The sequence below is a fragment of the Myiozetetes cayanensis genome, unplaced genomic scaffold (genome assembly GCF_022539395.1).
Source record: "Myiozetetes cayanensis isolate MyiCay16 unplaced genomic scaffold, myiCay2020 scf14, whole genome shotgun sequence".
In the NCBI taxonomy this organism is placed as follows: Eukaryota; Metazoa; Chordata; class Aves; order Passeriformes; family Tyrannidae; genus Myiozetetes; species Myiozetetes cayanensis.
The window spans coordinates 7,174,288-7,199,083 of NW_026087048.1; the positions used below are offsets into that span (position 1 = coordinate 7,174,288).

A 24,796-nucleotide genomic window follows, 5' to 3' on the forward strand; every position below is an offset into this window, starting at 1 on the left:
CTGCAAGGTATGTGCTGTGGGTTATACATATTTTTAGCTGTAAAATTAATTTAGAATTAATTATAAATTTAGATTTCTGGGTTCCCCTGCTTCCCTTCCCAAAAATGTAGTTTTTGATTAAGTTGTCCAGTATCAGTTGATTTCCCAAGTTATTTCTTTGTAGGAGCTAATTCAACACAGCTTAAAGGGCAGACAGAGCCCCAGCCCAGCCAGGGCCTGTTTTCACTGCAGTTTCTTGATTTTGCTAAAGCTGCACCTGCTGTGGTGGGTGTTACCATTTCTGTGAGAAAGGGAATGCAGCTCAGTGTTGTCTTTTGGTAGTGCTTGTGTGTGCAGAGCAGGAGTGGCTCTAGGATAGCACCAGGTACACCACTTCGTAACTCATCTGTTCAGGTTTTGTGATGGTTTTCAGGCTTGAGTTTGGGGTTTGTTTTAAAGGTACCAGGTATTATGGATACAAACTCCATTCTCTTCCATGAAAAATTGCAGAAATCCATAGAAATCTCTCTACTGTTTTACCTTCTAATGTGTGTTTCTTTCCCATTACTGCAGGGGATAATCAAAGATGAAAATGACATTAACATGCTTGGAGAAGATTTTAGGTTGGCTTTCCAGCAGAGAAGAGGTAATGAATTATCAGAAGAGAGCTGAACCTTTTTCCAGCTCAGCTCCTGCTTTGCCACTAGGTGTCAGCTGATTCCCATGAAAGCTTCCATTTGCTGTTAACAGTGAGGAACTCCTTTTTTAACACCATTAAAAGTCTCCACCTTCAGACCGAAGTTCTCAGCTGATGAGCAGTTAGTTTTATATAGGTGTGAGCTGCACTTGCATTTTTCATCAATAAACTGTTCTGAGTTCTCAGTTCTCCTCAGTTAGTGGTGCAGCAATGTTAGAAATGTTTTCTCCAGCAGCACAGCAGAAACCTAAGCTGCTGTAAATGCACACACCTGTCCCAGTATGGACTGCAGGACTCTCTTTGTGCACTAGTTCTGGGGGTAGTGGGAAGATTTGACTGCACTGGCATTATACTACTGTGACCCTAATCCAAATGGAGTTTGTCTCCTCAAAGGGGTAGATCTGAGGTACTTTGGCAGGATCTAAAGCAGAGACATTGTTCCATGCTGAAGTCAGAACCACTGTTTATACCTTTCAGTGCATAAACTTACTGGTTTTGTGCCATGTTCCTATTCCCTTACTCTGAGGGAGGAATCCATTGAAATCACTGAGGTCTGACAGGGGTTCATGGAAGCAGCACAGGCTCGTATTGCTCCTGTTCATTTGTGTACACATGGTATGCTCAGCTCATCTACCCTTCATCTTTTATCTGGTTCCTGATGACAATGATGACTAGTGCTTGTGGAGCACCTGTGAGTAGTCACAGCCCCTGACTGTATCCCCAGGCTGCAGCTGATGGCCAGGGAAAGGTTTAATATTTTCACCTTGACTAAAAGAATCTGTCTGGGCAAGTCTCGTGTGTGGTTATGCCAGCCAGGGGGTAAGATGTAATGACTAAAACAAGTTATGATCATTTCTATAAAAGAGCTGTTGGTGCTTAAATTAGATGCCAGACCAACCAGCTTTGAGGGGAGATCTGTTACAGAGAACAGACAAGGCCAATTTTCCAACCACGTGTTTTAAAAAGGACATGACATTTTCTTCTCAACTGGATCACTGGTAATTTATTTCTGTTGCAACAAGGAATTTTCTGAGACTAAATTCTGCCTTCTTTGGACTGAATATTACCATAGACAGGGTATATTTAAAATGCTAAAACAGAGCAAACTGATTAACAAAGTTCACTTGTTGGACTATTCCTTGCATGGTCTGTGCTTCTCTGCTCATTACAGAATGGACGGTTTGGCCTGACACTGCAGTAGAAATTTATATTTCATACATGACAACCCAAGCTATCAGGATTACAAAAGTTAAACAATTTAAACATAAGCAAAATCAACAAAATCACAGTACTGGGATATACAGTTATTGACTATTAACAAGGTTCATATACAGTCCCAAAATAATGTGTTGTCTGAGTTGTCTTTCAAACAGAAGCTGTTTTTTAATGGAATCAATAATTTCCCCACTCAAGAGCTTTCATGAATTCCTCTTCAGTAAAAGAAAGCATCTTGGCAGCTTCAATGTGCATCTTAAAAAAAACCAAAACACAATTAGGAGCAGAAGGTAAAAGAGTGTGAGTGACCAACACAAAATCCCGGATAACTCAGGTAGCTGAAAGGGGCTTCAAATCTATAATTTGATTTTTTTTTTTTTTTTTTTTTGGTACTGTAGTCTGATGGATGTTCACCTATTCCAGCTGAAGCTGCTACTCATATTTTTCTGCAAAAATTTATAGTTTAGAGATGTGATAAACTTTATGCTAAACATTGTAAGTTCAGCTCTAGTAAAACAGGACTAGTAGCTTTTCCTAGTTCCTTATATTGCTTTAAAAATATCTTGTGTTTCCTGAGGCATGGAAATTCCTGAAAATCTAACTTGTGACCTCTGAAGAACACATATAAGGAAACTGGTCCATGTTCTCTCAAGCTGATCAATATGTGTATTGATCACAGCTTAACATTAAAGTTATTCCAAACCAAATCATCCTACTCCTGAAACCTAATGTCTTTGGGGAATTTTCCCCCCTCTATCATTCTTCAGGCTCTCTGTGCTTTGTGCATCTGAACCTGCCACACAAATCTTACACAAACAGCCCACATCAGGTTTTCCTCATTGATTCAACAAAAGGCCTGTGCCAAGCAGACTTGAAGCCCTTCCACTGATTGTGGCTGTTGAGCACATGGGACCTTCAGCTGCCCTTCCCTGGTGCCTCCTGCCAGGAGCTGCCGGGGCAGGGGCAGCCCCATCTCCTGCAGCTTCTTCCACTTACAGTCTGTTGGGAAAGAACAGCAGGATCCCTCTTCTCTGGGTAAATGCAATTTTTCTGTAAGCCAAGGTAAGTGGCTTCCTCTCCTGTCTGCAGTTCTGACATAGCATTTGTAGTTGTTTAAAATTATATTTGGTGCAGTTTTGTGATGTTTGTCTGAGACTGTGGGTTTGGTTCCCAGTCAAACAGAAATGCTGCTGTGACACCATTTCAGTGCATTCATGTTCCAGGGGACAATGAGCTGCCTCAGATACAGAGCATACGCTGAGTGAATGTGTATAGTTTTCCTTCTCAAAATAAACTTGCAGAGCTAGAAGGGCTAAGCCAGCCCTGCTGTTGTTGGGTGAATCCCAGTATCTCCTCAGCATCCTGTTACTGCCAGGAAAATTCTCTTGCACTGGAAATGCATGGGCAGCCTCACTTCCTCTTATTCCAGTCACCTGTCCTCCTTTGCCCTGTGTTGGGCAGGTATTCCAGATTCAAGGGTGTATTTCCATATTGCAATTCCCAGTTCTTGGGATAAGTGTGTGTATTTTGTTCTCTGAAGTTGCCACTTCATACAGAACTATTCTTCCTCTAGGGGCTCAACAGCTTTGCAAGTGTTTACAAATTGTCTGGTGATCACTGCAGTGACCAAAGGGTAAATAAAATGTTCTATTTTCTTATCTCTAAGGCTGGCCCTTCTTAAAGGGGGTTCTGCCCAAAAAGCCACCACATGTTGCTTGCTTTAGCTCTCTTACGGCTTTGGTTTGAGAGCACAAAAAGTGCACCGACTTCACCCCCAGATTAATGACATGAGTTTAGGATTTGGGGGTGACCCACTCTGTGGTGTTTAGATCTGTGCAGACAGCTCTGCAGCCCACAGCTCTACTGTCTCATGCAGCCTCACAAGGGAAACCGATACAAATAATTGCACACACCCCACGTATTTGTAAGTGAAAGGTTTGATGGAACTAGTAAATGGAAAATGTTTGATTTGGGCACCATATCTTAGTATACAGTCCTCTCACTTTAGTGTCCTTTCACGTAAACTCACAATTTCTTTCAGTTTGCACTATCAAAGCTCATGGATTGGTCTATGCTGAAAATATATTTTGAGAAATGTCAGAGGTTTTTCTTTTCAAGTAAAACACCCCTCCTTTTGGGAACATCCAGTAGAGCTTTACCAAATATGATAGTTAAATACACTTTGAGCTGTATTCCATCTGCAGTATTAATCTACTTCTCACTGTGGCAGCTTTCCATGGAAGCTGGATCACTAATGGTTCAGCATGAACTGGCAGCACTTGTTCTATCACCTCTGCTCTCTTCAGTCTCAGCTTCAGCTGCTAAAGACTCTGCCCACCCTTCCATGCCCCGAGGGAGAGGAATGGAGGGGGATGTGAAATGAATGTAGAATCAAACGACTTTCAGAGCAAAGCTTCGAGTGCAGGGTGGATGGGAACACCCTTGCAGCCAACGTTACTGCATTGTGTGTGATTCAAAGTATGCAGGATATTCCAGGAATTACCAAAGGATGGAGCTCAACTCCCCTCTTTCAGTTGAGTAAATTCACACCTAGGATAAGTGCTCTGACTTTTAATTTTTTTTTTGTCTGACACACAAGGAGATCTGCACCTGAGCACAACTGTACATGTCCAGAACAACTCAGAATATAAATAAAAAGAAACAAAGTGTTGATAGAGAGGGACACACTTTGAGAACCCTGGAAGAATGCAGGTCTAAAATGCAGTGCTCACTCCTGAGAGGTGGCACTGTTAGAGCTGCTGATCCAACAAATAATGTTTGCGTGTGGGGAAACTAAAAAATCTCACCTGTTCAAATGGGTCCTACTGACACAGCACAAAGGGAGCTGCTGTTATTACCTGCACAGTGTTTGTTCTTGAACAAACAAATATCCTCAGTCAGTAACAACCTTTAACCATGACAGGATGCATTCCTAGTTAGGAATGGGGTCAACTGAAAAGCAGACCAGCCTTTGCTAGAACACAAAATGTTACCAATAGGCTCTAGGAAAAGTGAGGCTGCTGCTCTCCTGCATTGAAACTTCCCATTCCAGGGGCTCCAGTTCCAGGATCACCTGACTTGACAACAGATACATTTAGCTAGGAGTTGTTTACTGAAATACACCTGTACTCTGGTCCTTACCTTCTGTCTCTTCAAAATATCAATTAACTTTAACTGCTTTTTAAAACCCGTAATTAGCTCTCCTTTTTGTTTCTGCAGTTTCTTGTTTTCTGTTTTTAATTCTTCAATTGTTTTGAGTTCTTGGTTAGCTACATCCTGCCAAGGGAAGAAAAGGAGAAATGTGTTATTTATGAAAGTGGTGCTTTTGCCAAAGGAACCCGGCATTACATAAGAAAGTGATGAACAGTGGCCACAGGTGACATATCTGAAAAGAAATGGGAATAATCAAAATATTCTCGCATTAAAACTTGGGAGAAAAGGAAATCTCAAAGATCTTTTTGTCTGTCAATGTATTAGGTGAGTATGTGTACTTCCCCCTCTTTCTAAACACATCTTATTTTCACACAAACGAGGAAAAATCAGAGAGGCTTTAATGTTATTCTGTACATCTATTGCAGTAGCATCATCCAAGATAACTTACCCACGCCTTTGGTGACTTGCTCTAAGTTAACTTTGGGACTGCCTGAAAGAGATAAGATGCTTCCAAAGCTGATGAAGCTTTTTGTCTCACTCTAGCTTTACTGAGTGATCACAGACTGGAAATAGTTTTCCTAAGCCACTGTACCTTGTTGCTCTGCTTCAGTTTGTTCAGCTCCACTTTATACCTTTCCACTTCCTCCAGGGCCCTGTTCAGTCGAACCTCTGTTGCGCTCTGACTGGCCGTGGCCTGCTTTTGTACCCGCTTCAGGTTCTCCAGTTCCTAATTAAGAAGCAAAGATAAACACAAACACCGTGAATAATGGGTGTTTTAATGAATCCCATTTCAACAACACATTTACAACAAGGCTCACCCTTGAAAGCTGAAGCGTCTGTGGAGTTCTTTGGCCTGCAGATAGAATCTGTCTCAAAGACAATTCTAGCATTAAAACATTCCCTCCTCCTTTGAAATTTTGAAAAAGGATCTTTCCTATCTTGGATTGATCATGGAGCTGATCATGTAAGGTCGCAGGACTGATTGAAAAACTTTGTATGCTCAGTAAGAGAAAGAACATAAATGTCGCCGTGTCCCCTCTGTGGCAGATTTTGGAACGGTGGCCCGTGTTCCCAGATGCCTCCTCCCACCTGTTCCTTCCTCCTCTTTTCCCCAGAGATTCCTACATGCAATTACCACCAAGAAGTTAAAGCAGCCCAGTGCAGATGGCTGAGGGTAGTAACTATTTCATCTGGCAGAAAAGAGTTCATGGAGTGTTTATGGCACCAAGCAAACCAGTTCCCTCTTGACTCTGCTGACAGTGTTTCATTGTGCTGTAAGTGGGGAAATGAGAAAAAGAGACCAGGTTGAGGAACAGAATAATCAGACTGAAGATCAGGGAATACAGATAGCAGCCAAAGTAAAAGAAATGAGCAATTCTGGCAGAAAGAGCACAGCTTGTCTTTTATGAAAAAGAAGTAGACTTTTTTTTTAAAGTATCAAATATTTAATAATGGGCGCAGAAAGACTTAACCAAATCAAGGTAGAAAGGGGCCTTGTTGTTAACCTTTTAACCTCAGACTGCCTCAGTAATAATAAGTTCTATTTTCTCAATTCCACACCTGCTCTATGGTGGTTACTTAAGACTTCCACATCATTTATCCAAGAAATACATACTAATTGACCTCTTTGTCTTGTATCAAGATGATGGAGCTGTGAATAAAGTCAAGTAAATCTTTCATGCTATGTATTTTATTCTGCATTAATATGAAAAGCTTTGAAATACAGTCTTTCAAGCATTTAATGACCAAAAAAAATAGTCTGCCTGCAATGCAAATTACTTATCAGCTAATCATATCATTTAATGAAAGAATTCTAAGAATTCTCTGAGGGCTTTTTGACATTTACTGTCACACATAATACCTTACCATGGATTTTTTTGCAAGTCATCCAGTGAGGGTATATTGTTAAATGTATCTGACTCCCAAGTTTTTAATCCTAAAAATACCTGAAATAAGTGTTTTATTTTGTAACTAAGCAAGGTTTCTGCCAATTCTTCAATACTTAAAGTAAAAGCAGGATTAATTTTTTCACATACTGTTTCTCTGAGAGGTAGGGATAAACTCCTATGTTTGAAAACTGCATCCCATTTCAGTTTCTGGATTTTCTCCACTGTTCTGACATGGCTTGAGTGCCAGTAGGGGCTGTGATGGCACAGAGCTCACCCAGGAGGAGCCCTCCCCGTGGCCTTCTGCCCTCCCAGCAGCAGCATCCACAGCACTTCTCTCTGTAGGAAGCTCTGCAACACCTGTCCTCCCCAAAAAACACTGCAGAGAGAACTTTTACTTATATCAAGCCCTTCTTCAAGGCAAATTACAACCGCCCCTGCACAAAGCTTTAAAAGGAATAAGAGCACAACTTTGGTGTCCCGCTGACCATTATCTAACAGTATAGCTTGGACTGAATTAATGAGGGAGAGAACACAGAGGAAGGAATGTTCTGGTGTAAAAAAAAAAGACAGGAAAGGTGATAGCATTTATTAGATCAATTAGGTAGGAAAAAAAAGAGAGGAATGCTGGAAAGAAAAGGATGGAAGTTTCTGGGAGCATCAGAATTCAGCTGCTGACTGAGGTGGGTGTTGCAGCAGAATGTTCCCAGAGACCAAAGACCAAAGGAATTCAGTGTAAAAATAACAGAGTAGTTACCATCTTTCAGGTGAATTGTGAAAAGCAGGTGAGACACTGCTTAGGCACATACAAAAAAAGGACCTGTGGGATTAAGGAAATTGCACAAACTGTTGATAAGGTAGTTTGGGGAAACTTGTATGGCAGCCAAAGTCTCCTATCATCTGTGTTGGAACAGAAATCACAACAGAAGCAATAAAGCCCCATAATCAGAGGTTACATTTGTGCTATCTCAACTATACAGAAAACTTTCTCTGGACTGAAGGTATGAGCCTTGAGAGTTTAGCAGCACAGGAGCACCAGTTCAGGCCTGTGTTCACGGGAAATTGCTTTTAAACGTGTCTAGAATTAATCTACACTACATTAATTATATAGTGTTGAATAATACTTCATACCTAAAAATTAGAACAGTTTTCAGACTCCTAAGTCCACAGGAGAATTAAGCAGTTACAGTAAAATTATTTTTGCATGCATGGCTTTAGCAGTCAGATAATTTCTTATAGCAGAAAAAACATGTAAAGTAACTTCTGAATTAGCAGGGAGCCATTCATTACATATACTTGCCTTTTTTGCTGCTTTAGTATTTTAAAGGACTACCACTATTTTTCATGATGTGGTTGGTAACCTTGATGAATTCTAGAAAACAATCTGAGAGTAATAATTGGAGCAACAGAGAATAGTAAATCCAGAACAAAGACAAGAGAGGGAAGTGACCACATTCTGGATACGGTACCTGAACAGCAGAAATGGATAAACTTTTCATCCCAACAGACATTTCCTAAATACTTTCTGTGTGCAAGAACCAGCATAGACTGTCTAAGGAAATGCTGGAAATTGCCATCAATTTAAAACTTTTGCTTTAAGAAGGCTCTAAGTGCAGGTCAAACAAACTTAAAGTCCAGGATGGTTTGGATATAACCTGTCATGTCTTGCTTTAAGAGAAGGGACTAAAATGACTTTGTAAAATTCTTGGCCTTCTTTACTGTGAGCTGATGAGCAGTATGAGTACTACTACTAAATATTTTCCTTGACAGAATCACCATTGGGGCACTTATTTAAGGGAACTTAAAACCTCCAACTATCTGCACAAAAAGCCCACAAAGACCATTTCAGTTTTAAAATGGCAGAACTACAAAGCATTAAGACACAAGCATGCCTACACAAATGCAGTGTGATGTAATGAGATTTTGTTAGGCTAAGCTGTGTCCCATTTTGTCCAGGTTTTTAAGTGAAACGTTCTGGTCGTATTGCACGGGCTACACAATACTCTGTGTATTGCATGGTTTTGAAGTCAACCTCTGTAGCTCTGAGCAATTGAAGACAAACACACACTGCCCTTAAGATTAAGTTCCAAACAAACAGAGCTGTGTGTGCAGCATCTGCTACCCCAGGCACGGACACCACTGTGCCAGGGTGGCGGCAGCAACAGCCACATTAACTGGGACTCATCCACGCTGGAGTGGCTGGTTTTCCAACAGCCCATTTTCCAGAACAAAGACACATCCCTTCCTCTACCTGCAGGACATACTAATATGAGCTGCAGGTGCTTTCTAAAAAAAATGTTCACTGGGTTCTACAGTTTACAATAAAACTCTTGTTACAGAAGTAATTTTTTAACAGTCATAATTAAAACCAGAAAAATAGAATTTCCTTGTATTTTTTAGGATTCCTTTGTGAATTTGACAGCAGTTTCTGAAAAGGTTGTTTTGTCTCTTGTGGGTCTTTTGTACAGGAATTTAATTTTAAAATACAGGAATATGTGATTGTAGAAGCAGAAGAAAAGCAGTTAGCAAAATATATTATTTCTTCCTTTTAAAAAATAGATTAGACCATTTAAAACCACAATTTCTAAAACTTCTAACAGAGATTCAAACACTACTGGGATCACTCGTATCAAACCAGGGTACAAAGGGTGATTCGATGGGGGGTTTGTTCTCTCTTGTGAGATAAATGAGAGTAATATCTTCAATACCTTTTCTAGTGCAGTGACTTCTTGTTGTAAGCCTTCACTTTTTCTGTTTGCTTCTTGAGACAGCATCCTGTACCTCTCAGCCTGGCTCTGCTGCACGCTGATCATTCGCTGCAGTCTCGTGTTTTCCTCTTCCGTATCTTTAAGCCGAGTTTCTAAATTCTGATTTTGATCGTCCTGTTTGGCAGTAATTAGCGAAAAAAACCCGAAAACAACTAAATCATTGCAAGGAAGCAGGAGGATAATGCAGTAATAATGTCTTGTAAATAAAAAGGCAGTAAAAATATACACGCTGTAGAGATAAGGTTTTAAAAATTACATGGCAACAACTAAGAAAACAAACCAGTATGTTACCAGCATAATACTTCAAAAAACCAGTAACACTTCTCTCATTTAATTTTCTACAGTCTTTTACTTGAAACTGTCTTGTAACAGTATGTAAAACATTTAATTTCTCATAGCTCAGAGGTTTTGAGAAATATCAAAGTGTTATGGAATAATATGAACAAGAGTGGGACACAGATATTTTCCGACATTTTTGTGAGAATAGTTAAATGCACACATTAGGAAAAATTACGGGCAAAAGAAGAGAAAATAATTACTGATAAACCAATCCATTATGTTTTAGGAGATTATCTGGTTTTTACTTAAAAGCAAGCTAATGATCCAGGATACATCAAGTATTCAAATTTAAGATTCTCTTAACATCAAGTGAATCCTGTATTAGATTCATGACCTACTGGCAATTACATCCCACATTAAGCATTATAATTCAAGGCATTTTTCTTTTATAACCTTTCAAACTTTGTAAGTGAACACTAATGTAGGTTATTTCAGAGACACATTATGCCCTTCATTTCTTTACGAAAAAGAAATAAAGGCACACACAGAAATGGAGTCTCTGTGAAAACAAATCCCTCCCTGTTGTTCTCTCAGCCCCTTGGAATACAAACTTCTCACCTGGGAATCTGTGTGCTTTATCTAAGCTCCCTGTGACCACCTGCACCTCAGAAACTCCCACTTATTTCCATTTAAAACAGATTTACTCCTTCCTTTTAACAACTGGACTGTGAATTGGAACCAAACCCAGAATCTACCTCAGAGCTTTACCTAACTGAAATTGTTGTGACCTTGTGAAAGAAATAAAGTTATTTTCACATCAGAGACACTAGTACCCAGAATGATACATTTACACACAGAGTGCTATGGGAGCAGCACAAGAATAGGTACAAGGTTGTCTTCTGTCATCTGCTACAGCAACTGAAGTCTGTAGTGGTTTTGGCATGGAATGATGAAGTTCAACAGCCACTGACAGTATTGCATTTGATTTGAAAATGGAAATGTCTTTAAAATCAAATGTAACAACTTCCTTCTGATCACAGCAGAAAAGTATTGAAATGCAAAGCATCCGTGTTGATAAAAATGAAATTAAGTACAGACATAAAATATCAAAATCTAATTACTTCTAAAGATTTTCTTCACATACTTATCTCAAAAAACTCATTTAGTATCATCCTGCTCCTTAACTCTAAATTAAAAGCTTGAGAGAAAACATATAGGTGTTTTGCCATATGTTCTGAATGTCATCATCACATCTGGGCCTGAGGAATAGGTGGAAAAAAGCATTCTGAAGTCAAGAGACCACAAGTAAATAATCCAGGTATGGAAAATTGAAAGTTAGTTCAAAACGCTTGCTTGATTACAAGCGCATGAATCAGAGGGGATCCCTCTGGCAGACAAATACAAGCTATTTAAGGTTTTACAGTTCAAGAGATGTTTGAGCATCACTTGAAAATAGATTGCCAGACAGTGCAGATCATAAAACTCTAACAGTGAAATATCAGTGTACCTTCACTATGCCTTAATTTCAGACTGATCTGCCCAAATACGTAATTCCAAATATTGTCCTCTGCACCAACTCTTGAGAACCCTGAAAGCCTCATTGCTGCTTTGATTACAACATTCCATTTAAAGAGGATTCACAGATCAGCTGTTTCCACACTTCTACCCACTGATGACCCCAAAAGCACCCAGCTATATTCCTCAAGCTTTTCTGTTTCTCACTCTGCCTTGAACATCCCTCTCATCCCATCACCCAGCTCTGGGCACCACTTCTCCTCTCTGCACACCAAAATCTGTATTTCACTGCTACTGTTTCCTCCTCCTTTTTCTCAGGCTCTGGTAACACTGCCCTTCCAGCACTGGTGGTTTGGGCACTCTGCAGCACGAGTGTTCCTGCAGCTGGGGCAAGTCTTCGTTCCCAGTGGAGTGAAGCTTTTAGCCCAAGATCACATTTATATAGAAATTAACTATCCTTGATACTAAATTCTTAGTATATTTAAAAAAAAAATAGAACCTTAGCTCTTAATACTTGAAAAGGAAAGGGTGAGAGAATTCTGTTTTGTGATTATTTGCTGAAGGGGATCCTACTCCATTTCTATAGGTAAGAAAATCCAGCTCTTACCTTTTTCCTGCATTCAAACACCACATTTGCCAGGTCTTCCTGTGTGACACGTAACTTTGCCTTAAGAAATCTGATTTGAGCTTCTGTGAACATAAAAAGTTACATTTAATATCCACAAGTACTCATTATTCAATGCAGAAAAGAAGCAAGGCTGATGTTAGAACTCACTTTCATGTTCTTATTTTTAGAAACACTCGACATTGTTTGCAATTATTAAAGAGAAACAGGCAAATAAAAACAGATTTCTAAAAAGATTTTGCAGGTTTCTCATTCTCAGGCAAAGCTTTGTATAGATTTTTTCTTTTAATGACTGAACTTGACATCTTTAAGAGGTAAAAGATGCATAATTCTCAAAATTGAAACTTACTGAAAACTTGCATCATACTGGCTGTACCTTACAGCATTTCTTGAGTCTGAAGTCAAGAAAACTGTATTGTAGGGCATGTCTGCCCTGCAGTCCATCTGTAGCTGCAACTTGGGTAGTTACAGCCAAAGTAATTTTAAACTGAGCACAAGAATTCAGTGTTGACTGAAAAGCCCTCTAATAGGTAAATACCCCTCCCACACAGCAGCCTATGCTTTCTTAAAGTACAGTGTTTAAAATTAAATCCATTTAATCAGGTTTTTTTTTTCCCAATTAAGCACTGTCTTGCTCTTGGGCAGCTAGAAATGGACTGTTATGACAAAACAAGCTGTGTGTGAACAGTTTGTTCTTTCACCTCCTATTCCCCAGATCATTCACAAGGAACTCTCCCTGAACTTCCACAGGCATGAACTATGGGAACAGTTTGAGGATCAAGTTGAGCAACACAGGAATAACCATTAGTCACAGTAGTTATAAGGAGAAAAGAATAAAGTGGAGGAGGAGTATCTGGAGCAGAGTGGATGGGTACATGTGTTCATTTGCTGCAACAGCTCTTTATTGTCACCCACCTTCCCTTATGAACTGTCAGTTGCAGCTTAAGCTGTAACTCTGTAGAGGGCAATTATAAGTAGGATTTAGGGAAAACACCATGAAAAAACAAGATACAGGCTGATTTTTATTCCTCCTGTTATACCCTTGCCAGCTTCTGGTAACTGGTGGCTCTCGAGATGGAGACCATATCGAAGCCCTTACATTTAATCCCTTCTCAGGTACTTCTATACTATTAAGTTGTTTGATTTTCTTCATAAGCCATACTGTAGTTTGGCATTCACAATATCCTGTGGCTAATTTAATTGTGCATTATGTGAAAGAGAAACACTTTGTATAGCTTGCTTTAAATCCAATTTAATGTGGCATTTACTAGTGTCTGCATTACAGAGAGACAGCTTTCCCTTTACCATTACTGTTTTCGTTACAGATCTTTCATAGTGCCTTTAATTGTTTTGTTTTCAAACTGAAGATTCAAATTCAAGCTGTTCCCCACTTCTAATTGCCTCTGTACCCTCTCAGCTGTATCTCTGCTGGTTCTACATCCTGGATTTGAGGTGAGGTGTGCAGAATGTGTTCCATACTCAGCAAGGGGCAGCATCCACTATAGAACAGCAGCATGGTGACAGTACAGTATTTTGGTTTTGTCATCTTCTGAAAGATTTCTAACAATTACTTTGCCTTTTCCACTGTGAACAGGCAGTAAGTTTATGCTTTGGAAATGTCTTAATTAGCCATAGTAGGTGTAACTGGAGTTATGTCACAGGTGTATTTATTGTGAAGTTGGTGTAATTGGAGACTTGTGTTTTCTCACAGTGTTCCTTTGCACTCTCTAGTGCAGAATGTAAACTTGCACTCTATCATCTCATTCAATACTGTGGGATTATGGTGCAATACTTGAACATCAGTTTTAACTGTTCTAAAATCAGTTTCATACATAAATTTCTTTCCCAGCTATCGTTTAGCTGTTGTGAACAATGTAAGCTCCATGACAGATCACTCTAGGGCTATACCCACTACCTGTAAAAACTGCTGCTTTTTACCATTTTGTTTCCTTTTCTACTCAGTTTTTAGTCCACAGACAACTTCTTAGTCAGCTGTGTGTCATCAAGAGCACTAAGAAGTAAAACCTGTGAAAATTCAAGTGCACCACTAGAACCAGATCGGTTTTGGGAGGTGCCTGTGATCCAAATAAGTTTGAATTCTCACAAGAGGTAAAGATAATTAAACAATTAGCTTCCTAACTGGTCAATTTTAGTCACCTGATGAAGCTGATAAGAGGGAGGAGTATCTCCTTATGGGATGGTCTTAGGATATAAAGTAACCAACAGCATAGGGGATGGTAAACAAGGGGAGGATGTCTGAGAGAGTCTGATATGCTACACGAAAAGAATGGACTGCTTGAATTCCTGAGATAATCTGAAGATTAACATGAAGTGCAACAATACATTCAGGTATTTTGTTCCTATGTGTGGGGATATATTAGATAAAAATAGAGCTTCATCTTCAGCCTTCTGTGTGTCTATGTGCTTCTGCCATTGCTTGTTACTGCAGGGTTGAGTTATAACCCCCAAAAGCAGTCCCTGAGAAAAGTAACCTGTAAGCTGCTGTGTTGGCAGAAAAACAGCTGCACTGTGGTAACCTGTAATCATGAAATAAAGATGTGGGAGCCAAGCCCAGGAAGAGCAGTGCAAGCAGCTCAGGGAAAGAACAGTGCTCTGGAACCTTATCAGCCCACTGGCCTAAGGAGCCAAGCAAAGGCACGTTGGCCTAAGGAATCTCTTAGGGGAGATTCCCTGAGGGATCAGCCCTCTCTGCAACAGGACCTGCTTAATACCTACATCTGTTCCTTGTGAACACCATAACTGCTCTGTGAGTCTGACAGTGCTGGAATGCTCTGCAATAGCTTATTTAGCATATTAAGGAGGCATTCAGAGTGTTCTAAACAGCCAATATCACATGTAAAAAGCAAAAAGCAACCCAGAGTATTTTCATTTCATCATTAAAGTTATAGGAAGAACTCTCAATACTCAAATATATGGGCTTGGTAAGCGAGACCTGATTGCTTGGCACCAGTAATAACTCTTCTTGAGTTACCTTGAATTAATCTGGTGTAAGCTTCCAATGCAAGCCAAAGCAATTTCTTTTTAGTTCAAGGAGAAAGAACTATAAAAAAGATAGCTGAGGGTGTGTATGGGGAGATTTGGTAACTGCACATGTGCTCCGAATTACATGAGGTTAGAAAGCCTAACTATTCCTGTATTGGAATTCTGTAGATATCAAGCTGTTAGATTAAAAGAAGAGGGCTCAGGCACTTTGTGCTACTGTGGTGAATCTCTGCCTTCATGCTTGCTTTAGCACTGTAAGGAACTACACAGACCCACTTTTATCACACCAGAGCCAAAAAGACAGATGCACATTGTTCCTTTAGCCTCCCTGGCAAATATATCAATCCCCTTTCCTGCTCTGTTTCTAGGACAGACATAAACACACCATTTGGAGTGGGAAAGGATCTGGAAGTCTCTCATTCTGGCACTGTAGCTGAAACGTTACCTTGTTTAAGCCACTCGCTAAGATCCACAGCACTGGTCTGAGGAAAGGCTTTTTCCTCCAAAGGCACAGTCTGGGCAAGGCCTGAAGTTCATCTTTTTGGAAATACAAGCTTAGCATCACGTACTTCTGTTTCCCCAGTGAAATGAATCAAATGTTATGCACATATTCAACACATGTAACCATCCAAATATCTCCCTATAAAGGTGGAAATGAAGATAAGAATTCACTTTTTCACAAAAGATCCACATTGATAGGTGATCTGAGCTTCCTCTAGGACTATGCAAAGGGAAAAACCTTCTTTCCTGTTTCCTTTAACTTAAGGGCTTTAGAATTTTCCCTGTAATTTTTACAGAAACTCCTTATTTTTTTTTTCCCCAGGAAAACCCATTTTGAACAGTCACAAAGAATAAAAGAACTAACCATGGAAGGAAAACTTACCTGCTCCCATTTCGTTTCCAACAGCTGGAATAATATCATCATCAGGACAATCTGGTAAGACTCCTTTCTTTAGTTTTTCTTCAACTTTGCTTATTGTTTTTGTTAAAGAAAAACCTATGCAATCTTCCAGTACTGCAACACCATCAGCACTTTGCACTTCCATGTTTCTTATTTTTGAACTAAAAAAAGATAACCCTAGATTTTAAATTTATAATTAAAAATAATAACAAAAATCTAATGTGATTGCTATTTTTAAGAGTGTACAGTTATTTACCCAATGCAATTTCATTACTTGCATTCACATGAAAGATGCACTGATGGCAATTTCTCACTTTGTTCTCGTGAATCTCACCTTGACCACATTCCACATAAACAAATTACAGGATTTTACATACTATAATGTAGAAGGCAAAGAAACCACTACCATTTTCTACTGTGAAATTCATAACTAGATCAGAGTAAAAGAAAGAAACAGAGGAATGTTCTATTGCCTTTAGATACCATCCTGTTTTCATTTCTGCTATTTCTCCCCTCCCAAGTCAATTTGTAGAATTCTGTCCTCTGTGGCTCTACTCCTACTTTGCTGCAGTTTCTGCATCGTGATGTCTAAGGAACATCACTGATCCTGGTAGCTGCATATCAAAGTTTTCATAAAACCAAAATGCAAGGTAACACATCACCTTCACAGTTTTCTCCTCAGTTTTCTTTTATGCAAAGGTGACTTTAGTTCTCCCAGGATCTGAAGCTCATAAGTTATTATTCTAATATATCCTCATCCCAGTGAAGCCTCCAAACTCCTCTGAGCTCCTAACTTTTCTCCCACAACTCTGGGTTCGCCTCAAAGGGCCTGTATCTGCACAGTTCCACTCCAGCTCTCACGAAGTACTCATGACAGCCCCGCCTTGACCTGCCCAAGGGAGGTCCCAGGGTCTACACTGACTTCCAAGTCCTGGAGAACAGCCTTGGCCTCTGTCAGGTCCATGTTCTGCCACCTTGCAGTCAATTTTCACCCTGTTTTGGTATTATGCCATATCCTGTGGCAGTTCACGTTTGCTTCCAAGGATCTCGTGCATTTCTCGACTCTTCTCCCTCATCCAGATCTCAATTTCTTGGTTTTACAGCCTTGACTTTGCAACCTGCAGAGCTGAAGCTTCTCAGCCTAAAGCCCCTGAAAGCTGTGGTACCTTACTGACCCTCTGCTGTCCTGTGAGCCCAAGATCACCCAGAGCAGAGGAGTAACCCCTGAGGGCCTCATGTTTCCCACAGACCCAAGGGTGCTCTCTCAGGTTGCCTCAGGTGCTGCATTTCTGTATTTCTGCCTTGCCAGCTCCCTGGGCCTCCTTCCATTGAAGGGGTTTACAGAGCTGAGCTGTCAGCCTTGAGAGGTGATGGAGCAGAAAGCAGCAGTTTCACTGTTGTAATATTAATCACATATGTTTACTGATAATTCCTGGTGCAAGTAAACAGAGACAGCCACATGGTGGAGCTGACTGAGAAGGACCAAAAGTTTGATACATTTATTTATACAAATAGAGAAGCATACATGAATAAAATAACCTGATAGACAAAAATAGCAACTAAAAGATTTTAGAAAACCAAAAAAGATGTCTGATATACCTTGAAGTGGTTCTTTTTCCCTTACTTCCAGAGTACTGTCTGTTCTGATCTGTGGGTGCAGCAGCACACTTCTTCTTGCTTGCTACCTACAAATTTTTTCAGAAAGGAGTGATTTATTTTTTTTAATTCGATAGGAATTATTTTTTTCTAGTATGGATTTTTTTTTGCGGTTTCTTTTTCTTTCTTTATCACATATCCAGAATCAAGGATATTTTTCAAAGGGTGCTTTTCAGGCTTTATAAAGTTTTATTTGCACTCATCTTTATCTCACCATTTTTATGTCTGTATGCCCTAATTGTCAAACATGCAGTAGTCATTGGCTTGTTTTTGCACACATACTCAGAATAAATCTATGCACAAGCAAGGCTCTGAGCTGTTATCAAGGTATTAATTATTGCACTGTCATCAGAGTGCATTTTTTTGAAAAATGCTTATCATACTTTAAAAAATATGGTATTTTATGCATTATTTTCATCTTATAAATTCCCTGTAGAAGGAAGTTCTAACAGTATTTCTGTTACTTTCACACAAATAACCTTAAAAAAATTAGAGGTGTTTCTACTGTGTCCTGATAAATAACTGCAGATGGTGTTTTGGAAGCTTTAGCTCACCTCCTAAAAGATTTGATATAGTTGTAATTACAGACTATTGAGTTTGTTCCTAATCTCAGTCTCATTTTTCCATTGTTTCCTATTACATCTAGATGATACTAATACTGCCTTTACTATTAAACAGCTGAGGGAGGGAAGGGAATAAAGCTGGAAAATAATTATATTCTAATATTCTGCACTTGGAATTCTTAATTTGATGTTCTAAACACTGAACACTTCCATCAAGACTTTATAGAAGAGGAAACTTAGACTACAAAAATTCAAGTCCACGATGTAAGTCCACTTAAGCACCATTGGCACCGAGAAACAAACCCTGGTAACGCCGTGCCTGTGGCACTGCTTTGGGCACCACCTCCTTTTGGCCTCCCACCCATGGAAAGTCCCCAGTGTAGCACAGCCTCAAACCCAAAAGTTCTATGTGGAAACTAGACTAGAATAAAATTTAACCAGGATAGTTTTGACTTCGATACCTTGGCATGGGAGTGTGTAGGAGATGAAACTTCAGGACTGGAGTGGAAGAGTGGATCTCTGCAAAAAAAAAGAGAAAATTTAAAAAATAAAAATTCACTGAACATCTATAATAAAATAAACACAACTGAAATTCAACCCCTCTGTTGGAATAAGGAGAATAACATTTTACATGTCCAGAATAAACAATAGAGCTAAGGTAGGAACATATCCTAAATTCAAGCATAAATTCAGTCTCATTCTGTCTTTCCGTTCTACCTCATTTGCCACCTCAATCACCTGGTGAATCTATCATGTAATGTAACAGTTACTTATCTGCCAGACACTTGATCTTAGCTCTTGGAATGCAGGCTCCTGGTTTATTAGATCCATGATTCCCTGCACCAGGGAGTACTCAGCCAGTGTGAGGGTTATCAGCCTCAACAAGAACTGTTTCCAAAGCTCACCACCAGCTCCCTGGGCAAACACACCCCCCACAGGCAAATCCCTGAGCTCAGACACAGAACCAGTGTCCTCTGCATCCCAGCAGGAGAGAGAGCTCACCTATCCCAGTAGGCTCACACTGACTGTGGTCAAGTCCATTGACAACAATCTCTATCAAATGAGAATGAGATGGAGCAATTTATAAATTAAACCTCACAGAATGTTCTCTGAAGTAAGTATTATAAACATTGTATCTGTTTTACAGATTGGGGGAAAAAACCAGGAATTAAAAAGGCAGCTTTCTTATCTGCTTATTTGGCTGAAAACTGTGCTTCTTAGTAACTGAATTTCAGGTTAAATGATTATTTTTCAAGTCTGTTGAAAACAAGCAGAAAGTTTTAGCCTGCTGTGTAATATTCAGGTCAAGTTTCTTGTTATATACATACATATATAGCTTTTTTGCTTGCAAAGTGAGCTGTATGAATGTGTATTATTGCACTGAAAGGATACTTTTTTACTACCCTTTATAATTGTTTTACTTCAGTTAAAATGCTGGCTTATAAAAGATTTGGAATAAAATTTAAATTTCTGGCTCATCAAGTCACCTAATTTTTTTGCCAGGCTGATTTGAGCAAATGTTTAGATCCTGCCTTTAAAAATTTCACAGACATTCATCAACAAGAATTATCTGCACAAAGCTCCGTATTTTATTAATTAAAAAAAAAAAAAAAAAAGGAAAAAAAACCTGGAGAAATCATCTGTGTGTGGTTGGCAACAGACTTCAAGAATAGGATGATTAGTTTTTGTCTATTTACCCTATTTTCCTCATGCTTCCTTCCTATTGGCTCGCTCTAGGAGCATGCAGAAGGTGAGGATTTGCTGCCACAGAAATAGCAGTTATGCAGTTATGTGTTATTCTCAAAAATAGGAAAATACAACACTCTCTATATTCAGGAAAACAATGATGTTCTTTCCATCAATAGGCTAATTTGTTCCTACTCTATCTGTTGTCTTATGGCCTTCTTAAAAAACAAGAAAAAAACCAAAACTACAATACCCTACAAACGAACAAAGCAAACCAAAAAAACTCGACCTCGTGGTATCTCTCAAATTCTCCAAGGGTTTCTTTCCTCTTCCCCACACGTGACAATCCATTTTCACAAGCTGTAATACAGTTCTGTGGTGATATGGTAAGTGAAATTAGCGTGTAAAGCCTGAGAAGGTGCACAAATGAGTGGGCAGAGCATCGTGGCAGCCCTGACACAGAAGCTCGTGTGGAACAATTCCATCGCTGCGTGTAAACAGGCGGTGCGTGCATGAGCAAACCCTTTGTGCTGCTAATCCCAGCCCAGCCTGGGCCGTGCCTGCCCATGCGCGGGCCCTTCCCAGCGCCTTCAGCCTGCCAGTGTCTGGAGAGGGAAAGTGTAAACAAAAGCTGATTTCAATGCGGTGTCACTGGCGCTGCTTTGTTGCTAAGTAATTCAAGTTTCCCTGCGAAAAATATGCTGCAAGAACTCCGGAACAACTTATTTTCCGAGTGACTTAAGTATTTGTTGGGTTTTTTCCTACATATCTGTGTTTCCATTTAACCTTCCCCCCTCCACTACCTCTTTCTTTGCTTCAATTCCTCCCTTTCTTTCCAGTTCAGTGTTCATTCTCCTTATAAGGAATCAATAGAAATTTCAAAGAGGTATTTAAAAAATATATCTCAAGTGCTTCCCTTAGATTTATGACCTATGTGCTTGCACAATTTAGAAATAAAAGAATTTTTAATTAAATATTAAATACTTGGAACTAATCTAATTGAATGGCCTCAATGTTCACTCATGGATAATCAGTGTGCCTAATTCCTAGCACACATTTCTAATTTTTTTCACTACAGCATGGGATTTCAAACCTTCCCTCACATAAATGTTTACCAGAACATAGGCTGTGGTTGCTTTAAGGTGTTTTAATTTCTGTAGGTAATTGTTAGATCAGCTGCTACTCTAACAGGCTAATTTTCAATATTTTTTTTAATTCTTCCACACTCCCTCATTTATTTCTAATGTGTATCATCAAAGCTTTTAAACTCCTTTGGTGGAGCTGGATCCTCTGATCGCATTACTTCATAAAACAGCCCTAAAACTCAACTCCAGTTTGAAGTTTTTAAAAATCTTCTGTTTAATGTTCAAAATTCATCTAACAGATTATAAACCTAAAGTGAGATCCAGAATTTGTTTGCAAAGCATGATTATACTGGTAACACATTAAGTTGCTTGCCCCCCTGATCCCTCAGCTGTCAGATATGGCTTTAAAATAGCTCAGGACTAATTTTAACTGTAGTTAACTTTTTCTGGTAGACAGGCTTCTATCATAGAAGCTGTGACTTGCTGTCACACCTTTTTGTGTACTGAAAACCCCTTTTACTTTCATAAAAACTCCTTAATGATGTCACTGCTTTTATCCTGCACAAAAGTAACTATTTGATCATCTCTATCAGACTTTCATATACACTATTTGAAAAGTTTCCCAACTGCAGCTTAACAGCTGAGGCATCTTGTAGTCTGTCCCCATATCTTTCTTTCTTGGATAAGTGGCATCATGAATTTAGGAACCTACAGATCAGATCCTTGATAAACTGTGTATCAGTCTATCCTAAATTCATCCACTTTCCACACTATCAATATAGAAACCCTTCATAATGGCCAGTCTTCACGAGTGAAGATCTGGGGAAGGTTTTTACACCTTAAGAACTAAGTAATAATGCCCCCGAACAATTAAGTGAACATAAGCCATGTTCCCATTCCTGATCCAAGGAGTTTGGACACCCAGCCAAACCCCACAGCTCCACGTGTGTTCATCCAGGCCAAAGGCACGTGGGCCCCAGCAGTGCAATGGTACCCACGTTCCAGAGGGTGGCAGCTCAGTGTTTGCCTGTCTTGGGGTTTTGTGTGCGCTTTCATCAAGCACTTCCTGTCCCAGGAACATTTGGCCCAAGTTACATGTGAACAAGTATCTGTTCCTTTGCCTGCTCAGCTGAACTGTTAAAAACCATCTATTGCAAAGAAACCTGTTACTGTACCTTGCTTCTTTACAGAGGTCAGCAGTACTTACTATCCTTGATAGAACATTCCAGCAAAATTAAGGCTTCCTTGAAATAACAAGGAACAACACTTGCTTGGATTTTTGGTTTTTTTAAAAGTAATAGGAAAAAATTTAGACTCTACCAATCCAGTATGCCACAAAGACAGATAAAACAGGAGCATGACGAGGGCACGAGTGAGGGTGTGCAGGAGCAGTGTGGGGTTCCCCACCAGTTATACACAGCAGCTGTAAAGCACATACCTCTGTCTGTCATCAGGTGACTTAGACTGTACTGAAGCTGGTCGAGATAGTATCTTCTGTTGGCCTTTCTTTATTAAAGAAGAAAAAAAAGGAGTCAGTTTTGGGGGAATATAATCCATTAAAGATGAATTACCCATTTGTAAATCACAATAACTACTGTCTACTATGGAAAAGAATGGAAACTATACTCTACTGTGGAAAAGAACTTTGCAAACACAGGAAAAGATGGCTAAAAATGAAAACGCTGTTGCTATTTTGTTGTTAAATGTATATCTCTGCAATCTGGCACTGCCATGTGGTATATTAAGTGTCCTAAGAATATTTCATCTTCTGCTGTATTTAGGGAAGGGAAAAAAAAAGTGGTTTTGTTGTTGCTGTTTTCTAAAGGAAAGAGACTAGATGCTATTTTGGCCGTTTCAACTGCTTCTGTTCAAATGCCAAGCAGCTACCCTCAGCTTGTCACTGCTCAAAAGAACAGTATGTTCACAGGCCATAAAAATGAAGTTTCAACAGCAGGAAAAGTGCATGCAAGTATAGATTTCCAGAAGACTTAATAATTTGCTTTTAAAGCCTTATTTATTTGAATTAGTGTACTTACAGTGAATATATCTAATATGCAGAACGCCTTCCCTGGACTGGTTTGGGTATAAACCATACCTGCCCCATTCCCTTTTTATTCATTTGTCCCATTTTTGTATGAATCTTGATTCTCATCTGGCACAGAGCTACTCCAATGTTAAAAGATAATACTGACAATAAATAGGAGCTTTTGCTGTTTTAAGAACGTTTCCTTCTTACTAAATTTACATTTTCTATTTATGTTGCTTATTCTTTGTATTTCTTTCATATTGAACAATGTGTATCCTATTTCACTAGGAAGTTATTGCAATACAATTTGGTTTTCAAATACTAATTTTTATTTAGCATTTAATACAGGAGACCACCTACAGATCCTTTTCTTAAAGTTTTTTATGTGGTTTTATGTCTATATCTGCACAAATGTTCTATGCACCTGTGTGAATACCTACCTAATGAAATGATATTAAAACTAGTTTTGCATGTTTTTAGTAGAAGTTTACAGCCTTTGAAAAAAAATAAAAATGAAAGCTTATGTTGCATTTGAAAGCAAAATAGTTTTAGTACCCATGGTGTAAATAATTTCTTTTTAAGTTTGACCCTGTGTGCATGTGAATCAAGGCTAAATCATGTATCACTCTGTATAACATACCATCAGCTCTTCAGCCTGACGCACCAGTTTTTCTGTTTTGGCTTCTAATTCTGCATTCAGTCGCCTGAAAGAGTAAGAATGCTTGTCACTGAGTTTTTGAAAGGTTTAAGAGAAATAAATGTAAGCATGACAGTATTTCTGCCTAAACTAGGTGAAATTTTAATAATTCCTATAAAGGAGCACTGAAATATGCTTCAGGGTTTTAACAAATTCCGTTTCAACAATTTCCCTGGTTTCTGGCAAATCAACAGTTATAAAATACCTATACCCATCAAGCAGCAAGGTTTATGCTGTAATTCTGAGATGTGAAGGGTGTCACTGGTTTTGGACGTCTCACTGCTTAATACACATTTTATGTCTTTATTTCCTTGGTGTTTTGTGTGTTTGACAAAGTCCTTACCTTCGGCATACCCAGCAGCAGAGGTTGGGTTGATGTACGACTACATTGCTTAACCACGTATTTAAAGATGTGTTGCTATGTATCTGTACAGGTTGCAGTGAGCTGGTGTCCCTGCATGGTTCACGGTACAGAGTTCCAGACCCTCCGTGGCTCTCTGTGCCCCCTCAACACTCACAGGGGCCAAGCGCCCGACAGGTAACAGAGCGGGGGCTTCCATTTAAAACCTTTACAGCTTTCAAGCTGTTTTCAACAGGGTTAAGCTCTTATATAGTCATGTTTTAGAGGCAAAGACAGTGTTGGAGGTGCAGAAAGCCCTCATGCCCAGGCCTAGAGCCCGCCTGAGGCAGCGGTGTCCCGCGGTGCCCCCAGCGCCCTGCGGGGCCCGACCCGCGGGACCGGGCACAGGGACCGACTTTGGCCGGGCCCGAGCGGGGCCGCTCCTTACTTGTACTGCTCCTCCTTGGCCAGCCAGGCTCCGCTCAGCGCGCCGGGCCCCGCGGGCGGCGGGGGGCCGCCGGCCGCCCTCAGCACCTGCGGGGAGGACGCGTTAGTGAGCGGGGCGGGCTCGGCACGGCCGCGCTGCCCCGAGCCCGAGCCGCCGCCGCCGCCTTACCCCCAGCGGGTCCGCGCCCCGCCGGGCCCCGCCGCTGCCGCCCGCCGACATTTTGTCCGCGCCGAGGCCGCTGTGGCGTCGCCTTCGCCAGGGCAACCGGCGGCCG

General features: G+C 40.0%; 2 protein-coding genes across 7 annotated transcripts in view; one reads left to right on the top strand and one right to left on the bottom strand.

The window, feature by feature from the left end:
* The window catches only part of MNS1 (meiosis specific nuclear structural 1), a 55,828-nt gene that overhangs the window by 6,144 nt on the left and 24,888 nt on the right, over positions 1 to 24,796 (top strand). Inside the window, exons 9-11 of one of the 4 annotated variants that reach the window (XM_050309956.1) lie at positions 553 to 625; positions 15,944 to 16,057; positions 24,169 to 24,272. In XM_050309956.1, coding sequence (XP_050165913.1) covers positions 553 to 625; positions 15,944 to 15,975 — 105 coding nt within the window. In that variant the 3' untranslated portion in view covers positions 15,976 to 16,057; positions 24,169 to 24,272. Of the gene's footprint in view, positions 1 to 552; positions 5,369 to 5,469; positions 6,722 to 15,943; positions 16,058 to 17,124; positions 23,852 to 24,168; positions 24,273 to 24,796 lie in introns of those variants that run through there. The other 3 variants (XM_050309957.1, XM_050309955.1, XM_050309958.1) reach the window with 3 other exon arrangements.
* Positions 2,012 to 24,741, bottom strand: TEX9 (testis expressed 9). 3 transcript variants are annotated; one of them, XM_050309959.1, is made up of 12 exons: positions 24,691 to 24,741; positions 24,523 to 24,608; positions 23,678 to 23,741; positions 22,450 to 22,517; positions 18,702 to 18,759; positions 17,621 to 17,706; positions 16,004 to 16,182; positions 12,100 to 12,182; positions 9,639 to 9,812; positions 5,637 to 5,771; positions 5,033 to 5,167; positions 2,012 to 2,146 (listed from the first exon to the last, which is right to left on the bottom strand). In XM_050309959.1, exons 1-12 carry the CDS (start codon positions 24,739 to 24,741, stop codon positions 2,069 to 2,071), a joined length of 1,197 nt encoding a protein of 398 aa, XP_050165916.1. In that variant the 3' UTR covers positions 2,012 to 2,068. The 3 variants fall into 3 exon arrangements, with proteins under 3 accessions (XP_050165916.1, XP_050165917.1, XP_050165918.1); XM_050309960.1 differs by lacking the exons at positions 24,523 to 24,608; positions 24,691 to 24,741 and adding an exon at positions 24,078 to 24,272; XM_050309961.1 differs by lacking the exons at positions 18,702 to 18,759; positions 22,450 to 22,517; positions 23,678 to 23,741; positions 24,523 to 24,608; positions 24,691 to 24,741 and having other exon boundaries at positions 16,004 to 16,027; positions 17,621 to 17,669.

Coding starts and splice junctions, on each gene's coding strand:
- TEX9 (XM_050309959.1), bottom strand. CDS start 24,741: ATGTCGGCGGGCGGCAGCGGCGGGGCCCGGCGGGGCGCGGACCCGCTG. Junction 16,183..17,620: donor GGAAAAAGAACCACTTCAAG/GTATATCAGACA, acceptor ATCTTTTTTTAG/TTCAAAAATAAGAAACATGG. Junction 2,147..5,032: donor ATATTTTGAAGAGACAGAAG/GTAAGGACCAGA, acceptor GTTTTTTTTAAG/ATGCACATTGAAGCTGCCAA.